We start from the raw sequence: 10,239 nt of genomic DNA on the forward strand, positions 1-10,239 counted from the left end.
AGATGAAAAGACCCGATTGGTACCCAAGCCTGATTGGATCTGGGTCCAGGTCTCTGCTAATGATCAAGACCCAGCAAGACCCGAACTTGGTTAGCCCAGGTAAGGGTACAAGAGGACCCAACCCAAAGCCCACCTGTCGAAAACCCTACATCTGATGAGTGGACCGGCCTGATTTTTTAGTCATGGCATGCTCTCAGTGTTACCTGTCCAAGTGTGCCATGTTGGCACATGTGATACAGAGCCCCTGCATCCATGACACAAACCAGTACACTAGCTTTCCTCATCAAGGGATATATAGCATTGACCCAAGGGGGAGGAATTGTGAGGATATTGAATGGTGTAAGCCCCCCCAAAAAAAACGTCTGTTTAAATTTTGGACTTGAGAGAAGGAAATCCTCTCAATGCCGGAGATCACATTTCAGTAGTAATCATATGTAATGGATCTGTTTCTATGGGAGAAATCACAGTAAAACAAATGCCGGCATAATGCTCAAGTTGAAGAATTACCTCACTCATCACCAATGCGTTTACCTTCTAAATCATTGGGGGCGTTGACACAGTTTTAGTCTATATGAACCTCGAGAATTTTCCTTAGATAGTCCAGCTGCTCAAACCCACCTTGAAGCTCCTCCCACTGTGATGATTATAAACTCAATATATCAGTCGCAGTGGATTGATATTACAGCAGTGTACTTCATTGAATCCAGAAATGAGAATAATTTATCAGAAACATCTATTATAAATGTTTGTAATTTGAATTCAAAGAAAATAGTTTGTACTATAGATGGTGATTAGAAATATGGCACATGAGTGAGAAATTGCATATAACATGGCATACTCGCAATGCAATCTGGACCACCCAAATCATTGACTCAATTGTGGATAGAACATAAGTGAGACAGTGCAGTGAGAAAATAAGTTTAACCATCTGATTTTTTTTCTCTCTTGAAATATGAGCCACTCACTATTTTACTTTGAACCATCCATTTGATAGCAATTAATTGGATGGTTAGAATTGCTTTTGGTAAGTAGATTTTTAGTGATATGCTCCATCCACAGTGGCATTCACGCTTCATGAGGATGAGTCACCGCCATTTCTTTTAAACAGTGCAAAACGAACATAGAAATCTAGCCCTGGCTTATCAATGAAGCATGGTTTGATCATAGAACATATAAAGTATTAAACAAATCAAGATTGCCATGAATATATCTTAGATTGAAGAAAATTCAGCAGATGAACTTCAGCTACTACTAGTCAAATAAAAGAAAACTTGAACCAAATGAACAACAGATCTGCTGCTAGCTTACATAAGGGGTGTGTCCACATCAAAAGTGATTTTATTTGAATATCTTGCCAGAATAGATGGCTAACCATTCAACTACGCGTTTTGGGTGGCCAGGAAATAGAAAACAACATTAGGCAGGATGCTGTTTCTCCAACTCTTATTCCCTGAATCAGTACTGGTGCCAATTGTTGATATTGATTATGGGTGGAAATTTCAGAAAAAGTATCCCACCAAATGTGATTTTCTATTTTCATGCTATCCTGAATGGAAGTGGAAAGAATAACCATTCTTTCTAGATGTTGAACCGTTTATAATCTAGGGTGCATCCAAAATGCTAAAATTACCAAATTCAATCACTTGAATCAAATTGTTTCATAATCATACCTTGTTAACACTGCAAAAGCAATATCATGGTCATTTGAGAACATGAAAAAACCTGATTCAGCAGGAAAAGAAGAAAAAAAAAACCCGCATGTCCACCAATATGAATATTGTTATGCATCTGCATTATTGAGCATACAGGCCTTTCTTTTCCTCCTCACTTGAGAGCTTGACTGATGCATGACAATTAATCACCCCCCTACTCGAGCCCTTTGTGAAAATACTCCTACATTAATCATCCCCGGTGAGGAGTCTCGAATATGAGACTTCCTGCTCTGATACCACTTTGATGCAAGACAATTAACCACTTGCTCTAAAAGCTCGAACCGATAGAACATGGCGAATCAATCTCTTTATGTCATGATCCAGGCCCCACATCCCATGGGTTAGGACCTCGGCCAAACCCCCCTCGTGGGCCCCATTTCACATGGGTTCTGCCTCACACGGGCCGCCCATCCTGAGTGTGCCCCTGCATCCTACAGGCCACCCCACTCGAGCCCGGTGTGAAAATGGCCATGCATTATTGATATACATTGATCGTCCTTCATATGCATCAATCCTCACAATGCATACATTCATGGAAAGAGAAAACCAGTCCAAATACAAGCCAAAACCTTGAAGGATAAAATGAAACTTTTGTTACGAAAAGGTAAACCTATGTAACAAGATTCGATTGAAGGAGCTAATGAACACCACTTGCACCTAGGGGTGTACACCGAGTTGAGCTAGCCTCAGCTCGACTCGGCTCGGCCACTAGCTAACCCTAGCTCAAACTCAGCTCAGCTCGGTCCACGAGCCTGACTAGCCAGCTCGGCTCGGTTCAGTCAGCAACTCGGGCCAGTTCAAGCCGAGTTCGCCTGTGTAGCAGTTTCACAAACACATGAACTGCACCTTCAAAATCTCACTATATGTAAAACAACAACAGTGGTTTTACAGGTATTTTATCAAACACCTTCTAAGCAACATACAAATCAAGAAAAAAGGGTATTTGGTTCATATACATACCTTCCTTGCCACTAGCCACACTTCATTGAGTCATTTCATCAAACGCTTGGTGAGCAATATCAATATCAAAGTAACTGAGTCACCGAATTGGCTCGATTCGAGTGCGGTTCGAGTTGGGTTCAATTCGAGTCGAGTCGAGCTGGGGCCAGCTCAAACTCGGCTCGAACTCATTTTTGAACTCAAAAAATCAGCTCAACTTGGCTCGAACTCAGCTTCAAACTGAGTCAAATCAAGCCTCTTTGAGTCGAGTCGAGCGAGCTAACCGAGCTAGCTCGGTTCGTGTACACCCCTACTTGTACCCAATCTGGAAAGAATGCAAATGTGCATTTTGCACTATTTGAATAGCTACGACTTGTGCTTTCAAATAGGCCTTTGTTTGGAATCTTGCAAAAACCTTGGCTTGGAGAATCTCAATGGAAGAAGTCTATCAAGTCAGCTCGAAATGGCAAAAAAACAAAATGTGGCTGCCAGCCGAATTTCCATCAACGGTTGCCATTCGGCTTAATGGAAATACAGTAACTTCCAACGACAGAGCTCAAAGACTAGTGACATATTATTGTCATCATCCAAGCCTTAACACAACTAATTGGCGTCGGCTACCCAAGTACATCATTCCACTCTATCACAAACCATATCCTTAGTTAAACCACAGGTCCTCAAGCCTTTTCTTACTACCTCCACCAACGTCCTTTTGGGCCCTCCCCTTGCCCTCTTAGAGCCTTCAACTTTGAACATAATCACTCCTAACCAGTATAGTTCTTGGTCTCCATTGCACATGGCCAAACCATCTAAGTCTACTTTCCCTCATCTTAGCACCTATTTGTGCTACTCCTAAGTTCACTCGAATTTGTTTATAAATCCATGTTTCCTTGTCTTGCCACTCATCCATCCCAGCATCCTCATTTCCTCTACACACTCATCCTGTGAACATGTGTTCTTGTGACTATACTTCATGCAAAATCCTGTATAGAGTTGTTTCGTACCAGGACTCACCAAGCATGTTTAAAACGCCTTTAATTAATACTCAGAAAACACTTTATAAGCCCTTTGTGAAAAAAGCATAGATACACATCGACTAGCAGATATATTTTTCAATGTTCAAAAACTAGAACTTGACTAGGAAACAGATCTTTCAATTTCCAAGTTCAACTGGCCGAACCAATGAAATACTTTCCAATCTAATAGAAGTTGGAAGTTTGGAATTGATAATTGACACTTGGCCAAACCAATGACTTAGCATCCGAGTCAGTAACCATGTTCCTGAACATCGATAGTAGTTGCCGGTAAAAGGTCAAGTGTCAAACGCAATTACTCACTTCTTGATGCGAGAGAGAAACCAGCTTCCAGCCAGCAGCAGCAATGTAGCGGCGTTTCAACATTGTATGACCTAATGGGGTCCCTGCATGGAAGCAAGAGTGAGTTACCAGTGGCTCATAAATGAAGCAAAGTGGGTTCTGATTAATAGAGCTTTGCTAAGCCTACATGTATCTTTACATGTGCCTACTGCCATACATGCCAACCTGGCGTGAGAGAGAATATCTGAATGGGGCATCACATGACCCTCACATGAAGATGACCAGGCTGAAAACTAGGCAAGTCAACTCAACAAGTGGACCACATGTGAAAACAATGGATGGTTTATAAACATTGGCAACTGACCACCTTTAATTTACACATGGCCCACCTGATAAGTGGACTAATCTGAATTTTTTGGGCTAGGTCATCTGCAAAGTCAGGTCCACCTAATCAAGGCTCAGATGCCCAAAAATTTGTTGTGGGGTGACTAACATTGATGAATTGGAAAAATAACAACATATAGGTAAAGGAGACACCTGAATTCCTTGAGAAATGGGTTGGCCCATCAATCTCCAAAGCAATCTTTCGGTCAACCAACACTGCATCCAAAGTGTATCCGTCGACTGTATACTCTCTGACCCAGTCAAGACCTGTGCTAACAAGAAGGCGGGCCACCTCTTTTTGAAATGAAGAAGTCATCTTCTGATTGAACCTTTTCGTCTTACCAGCATGTGCAATTTTCTCCTCAAGATTGCTCCTAAGCGATAGCCCAAGATGAGGGTATTCAAGTTTCAAGCACTGGTTCACTAGATGAACCTGCGAGGCGAACATGATGTCCTCTCTATATTGCTCCGAAATCCTTTGCTCCTCGAAACGGCTCAAAATTGTCCATACACGGGAAAAGAAAGGGCGGCCCATTTGTCCAAGAACTGCATAGGACCAGGTCACGCTTCCAAGCTGATCTCTTTTGAAATTGAGCACAGGAGCATCAAAAGACACTCCCACGAAAAGATCCTCAATGGTTTCTACGTCTCTTTCATCAGGCCTTGGAAGGTCCAGGTCTCCAAGCGAACTCTCCATTGGAGTAGATGCTGCATCTTCCACGCAACATTTGAAATCACTCACATCCTCGAAAGCATTATCAAGTGAGTTGAGCAAAGCTTCTGCGGGCTCGTACAGAGAAGCAAATGCCCACAACACCTGAGTGAGCTCTTGCTCCCGAAATGTATGAATTATTGTAGATGCCCTTTTTGATAGTTCCAAAAAGAGGTCTGGAGCAGAATGCTGCATTGCAGCAAATGCGCCTGCAACATTAGCAACGTTTTGAGCATTGAACTCCCCGGCTTTGGCAATAGCAACCTCAGCAATCCTATCCATCTCTGATAAATAAAGAAGCTCCCCGCCTATCTTCGACAATGCCCATGCGATGTTCGATATACCCTGAGGCGAGCACTTAGGCAGGGCTGCCATCGCAACACCCACAAGCATTGACATCTCCCTTTGACGGGCAAATGCTAGCCTGTGACTCCTCATCATAGACACTTTCTCCATGTTTTTGGCTATCCTATGAAGGGCAGTCGCAGTATTTAAGGGCGTGAGGGGAGATGGGTTCAGCCCTTTTCCAACAGCCAAGATCATCTCAGAAGCTACTTCTAGAACTTCCTCTGCGGTCTGCGCATCCACGAATGCTTTATTTAAGGTGATCTCTTTCTTCCTATCAGAGGGTCCCTTCATGTGCGAAAGCCTTTGTATGAAAGCCTCCCTCATTTTCTCTTTCCTTTCTTCAAAAAATCCATCTCCCATCAACCTCACTTCCCTTCTAAGGTCACTACCACCATGCTTAGAACCCATTTCCTCTTCATCAATTTCCTCAAACTCGTCCTCTGAATCATCAGATTTCTTTTTTTTTGAATTCTTCGTTTTCTTACCAATCTTCTCCATATCACTCTTCTTGTTCTTCTTTTTCTTCTTTATGGTTACCAAATCTTCCATCGTATGAGTTAGGCCCCGTGCTTCGATACCTTTCAATGCGATTCTCCTTGCCTTCACACACCATTCCATCCCTACCGTGTCCTCCAGCAATTCCGACTTTTGACGTGTTTTCTTCTTTGGGGGTTGGAAACCCAACGGATTGATCTCACCCAAAAACTCCGTTTCCCAATCCACTCCATCATTGGTGGTTTTCGCTCCCACCGAAACATTTTCATCCCTACTTACGCAAATCTTTCTGTAAATCTTCGGATAACAGATATAGAGCCCCCGATTACAAAACCCATTTTGCATTTTTATCGTTGGAAGGGTTAGGACAGTTCTTATAGGAAAATTCAGAGGTTGTAAGCATTTATGAGCTGAGAATGTGCTAAAATTCCCTTCCATCTCAAATAGAAGTTAGAAATTCAGAAACCAAATGAAAGAAAATCTCCTACCCATGAATGGAATTCATCTTAGGGATCGTGTGGATGCCTGTAAGTTCTGTAAGTGGGAAGTGACTTACAGGCAAGTCACTTACAGATGGTGTTTGGGGGGAAGAAATCCACCTGTAAGTCAATTGCAGGCATAACTGCCACAGAACCTCATGGGGCTGGAGATGAGAAGTCACTTCCCTGTTAGTGACTTTAAAAGGCCAACGTGACCGATCGAGGGTGCGGCCCACCAGATGGTCGGTGAAGAGAGAGACGTACGTGGCTTTGAGAATGAGAATCCGGCGACTTCAAGAGGAGAAGATTTCTTGCAGGAAGAAGCTCTATGGTTTCCGACTCACTTCCCCAGCTTCCTTTCTCTGAGGGGAGCAGATTAGGCGTTACGGGCGGAGATTGGGTACTAGGAAGTGGATTGCGTCTTGCACCCGCCTGGACGGTCCAGGCGGGCTCTGTGGGGTCCACCTTGATCATCCATTTTTCAATATCATTCGCGGATGAGATACTGGCAAGGTCAGTAGCCAAATAGCGACTGAAGTGACGGCACCCTGCTCTGTGGACCTGACGCAGGGAAGGACGTGAGGTCGAGCACCATCTTCCTCCAGAGGATAACTATTCCGAATCCAAGGAACTTCTCCGGACTCCTTACAGAGATTTCTCGAATCCACGAGGAAAAAAAACAGAAAATAGAAATAAATTTTAATAAATTCGAAATTGATTGATGAATCCTTAAAAACGAGTTCACGAGACTTTAAATAAGGGTACCAAGCAATAGGAAAGAAATCAGAATCAAACTATAACTCAAACTCCTAGAATCTGCAACTTACTACAAATAATAAACTTATTATTTATAGACGGTCGTGATGTCTACTAGTGCGCAAGGTTTTCGGCCAAAAATAGTAAGTATCCTATTTGGCTTTACCAAACCGTTCTCCTAATTATTCTAAGCTCTTTTCACGTTGGGCACAACTCCTAAAGCCCGACGGATGAAGAGTTATAATCAAACTAAAACTTACTATTTATAGTAAAAACGAAATTAAAACAGGGAAACGACCGTCGATTAAGGGGTTTTTCGTAATTCCGGGCTGCGCAACCCAACGTAGCGGGCTTGGTTGGCTAAAGTAGCTCGTTCTACCCCAAAATCATATATTTTATGACAGATAACTCATTCCGGATTGCGAGATACGCCCGATCTAAGGTCCGATGGTTCGGATCACTTCTGTCGTCGACCGGGCCTTTTCTGATCCATCTTTGCCATGAAATTATCCGCGACCCGCTCTACATCAGGACCCCACCATGATGCATGTGTTATATCCATACCGTCCATCGTTTTATTTTATGACATGAGAAAAAGAATGTGATAGATCTAAAGTTCAAGTGGACCCACCACAGAAAATCATGGGATCAGTCACACCCACTGTTGAAACATTTATAGTTCTACTATGATATATTTTTTACTTCCGGCCTATTCATAAGTTAACATGGAGATAAATGAAGTGAAAACAAAAATATAAGCTTGTTCGGAAACTTCTGTGGCCCCTAAGAAATTTTGAACGGTGGTGGATGTCACTGTCCCCATTGTTTTCTATAGTAGTGCCTACTTGAACTTTAGATCTATCTCATTCTTTTTCTCATGCTATAAAACTAGGGTATGAATACAACACATGCACCATGGTGGGATCCGCAAAGCTTAGTGGCGTCACTTCAGTAGTAATTTGGCTACTGACCTTGCCAGTATCTAATCCGCGCCCAGCTATAGACGTCAGCAAGTTCACTGGCTCCCATCATGAGGTATGTGTTATATCCAAACCGTCCATTTGGCGAGCTTGTCTTAAGGCTTGAGCTGAAAAATAAGACAGATCTAAGGCTCATCTTAAGGATCGAATGTCTACCATTGCAACCCTTTTGTGGGTCATAGAAGTTTTGGATCAATATGAAATTTGTTTTTCCTCTTCATCCATGTATTTGTGACCTTATTAACAGATTGGATGAAAAATAAATGTTATGGTGGGCCATACTAATTTTTTAATGGTGAAAATCATTATCCTTGCTGCTATTTTTGGTGTGATCCATTTGAGCATTAGATATGATTCATTTTTTGTCTAATGCTCTAAAATGATCTCAAAAAATGGATGAACGGTGTGGATATAATAAATATATCATTGTGGGGCCATGTAACTTTGGTCTCTTTTGAACTGTTGGTACAACTCAGAGCTCCCACGACACGTATCTACACCAGCTATATAGCTGGTGTGTGGTACACCAGCCAATCCGCTGCCCATTTTAGGACGGAAACCTAAAAATAAGTTGGATCCATGGTTTAAGTGGACCACACGGTGGGGATTGAATTCCCACCCATATAAACTTCCTGTGAGTGGCGGAAGTTTTGAATCAATCTCATATTTGTGCCAGGTCTATATGACCTTATGAGCAGGTTGGATGGCAAATAAACATCACGGAGGCTCCCGGAAGGTGTTAACGGTTATTATCTCAGCTGCTTTGGAGGTGCGGTCCACTTGAGCATTGAACCTGTCTAATTTTTAGACTCATGCCCTGTGATGATTGGGAAAAAGAAAGGACATTATGGATATAACCGATACATTATGGTGGCCCACATAGCTCCTGTCTAGATCCATTAAGTGTTTTAGTAAGTCACAAACCCAACCCTTAATTATGACATAATAGAAGTACCGACATTATGTATTTAATCCATAACTTTTTTATTTTTAGTCCCGGCACTTTTTGGCTTTTCAAAAGATGAAATGACCCATTTGGCAACCATCCTGTGTTGCAGAAGTCGAGTGAGCTTTTTTAGAATGGGGTGTAGGCCCATTAAATCAAGAATTGGGGCCACTCCTTGGCTAATATAATGCATTAACTTTAATCTAACAGTCGTGAACCTACAATAAGATCATTTCAAATTTTTGTTGGAGCTGTCTATAGCCCATAACTGCATTAATGTTGTGAATTATTTTGAATTGTTTCACCCATTGTGGTCCATTCAAGATGAGTTTTGCCCTCAAACTTGGGCAATAACATGAAATTAAAACTCCTTTCACGTGGTTGGCTTGGATCTGATACAAGACTATCTAGTGGGCCTCACGTAGTTCAATAGTTAGGTCCCTTGCATGGGAAAGGTCATTTTGACTTTTCTTCTCTCTCTTTCTCTTTCTTCATCATTTTTCAAGAGGGGACCACACCAAGCATCCTCAACTGTTGGCAGTTGTATGGTCTCACATTCAACTCCCTGCGCGACGACAACAAATTTCGGCTAAGCTGGGACAAAATTCTGGGCAAAAAGAATAGGATTTTTTTATTATTATTATATATATTTCCAGGCAAAATCTTATAAGTAACTACGGCCAAGTTTTAAGTTTTGGTCTAAAAAATAAGGTTTATATATATATGTTCTCTGGCCACGATGGTGGCCCGAGGTAAGTTTTTATGTATGTTGTTTTTCTTATTGTTGGTGTCTATCAAAAGTGGGAGTTTACGAAAGGGAAGAGTGTGTGGTGGTTCCCTTTGTAGTTGTTTTTGTTTCTTGTTCTACTTATTTGTTTTGTTTTGTTGTCTGGATGGTTGGAGTATGTTAAAGGAAGGAGGACTTGGTGTTCGTGTGAATGATGGCGAGTATGTTGGTCCCATGTTGAAACAATTTTTTTTTTGTAAAGGTCTACTAAGGCACTGTGGATCACCAATACTCACTGTGGATCACTGATACACCATATGAATGGGAGAAGGGTGCGGTGGTTCATTTTATAAATTTTTTAGTTTATTTTATTTATTTATTTATTGTTATTCGAATCGTTAGAGATTGTGAAAGGGAGGATGTGGTGTTTGTGTGAATGGTGGAG

At 41.9% G+C, this 10,239-nt stretch overlaps 1 protein-coding gene across 1 annotated transcript; it reads right to left on the reverse strand.

Annotated features, from left to right (window-relative positions):
- Nucleotides 1-365: 365 nt before the first annotated feature.
- LOC131246023 (RAP domain-containing protein, chloroplastic) lies at nucleotides 366-6,787 on the reverse strand. Its single transcript, XM_058245875.1, has 3 exons — nucleotides 4,505-6,787; nucleotides 3,989-4,071; nucleotides 366-634 (listed from the first exon to the last, which is right to left on the reverse strand). Exons 1-3 carry the CDS (start codon nucleotides 6,342-6,344, stop codon nucleotides 563-565), a joined length of 1,995 nt encoding a protein of 664 aa, XP_058101858.1. The 5' UTR covers nucleotides 6,345-6,787; the 3' UTR covers nucleotides 366-562.
- Nucleotides 6,788-10,239: the final 3,452 nt, after the last annotated feature.

The sequence above is a fragment of the Magnolia sinica genome, chromosome 5 (genome assembly GCF_029962835.1).
Source record: "Magnolia sinica isolate HGM2019 chromosome 5, MsV1, whole genome shotgun sequence".
NCBI lineage: Eukaryota > Viridiplantae > Streptophyta > Magnoliopsida > Magnoliales > Magnoliaceae > Magnolia > Magnolia sinica.

What these genes read in the sequence shown, in the direction of transcription:
- LOC131246023 (XM_058245875.1), bottom strand. Translation starts at nt 6,344, where the DNA reads ATGGAAGGGAATTTTAGCACATTCTCAGCTCATAAATGCTTACAACCT. An exon ending in CCATTTCTCAAGGAATTCAG is followed by an intron (nt 4,072 to 4,504) that starts GTGTCTCCTTTA and finishes GCTTCCATGCAG; the next exon opens with GGACCCCATTAGGTCATACA. An exon ending in TTTCTCTCTCGCATCAAGAA is followed by an intron (nt 635 to 3,988) that starts GTGAGTAATTGC and finishes TAATCATCACAG; the next exon opens with TGGGAGGAGCTTCAAGGTGG.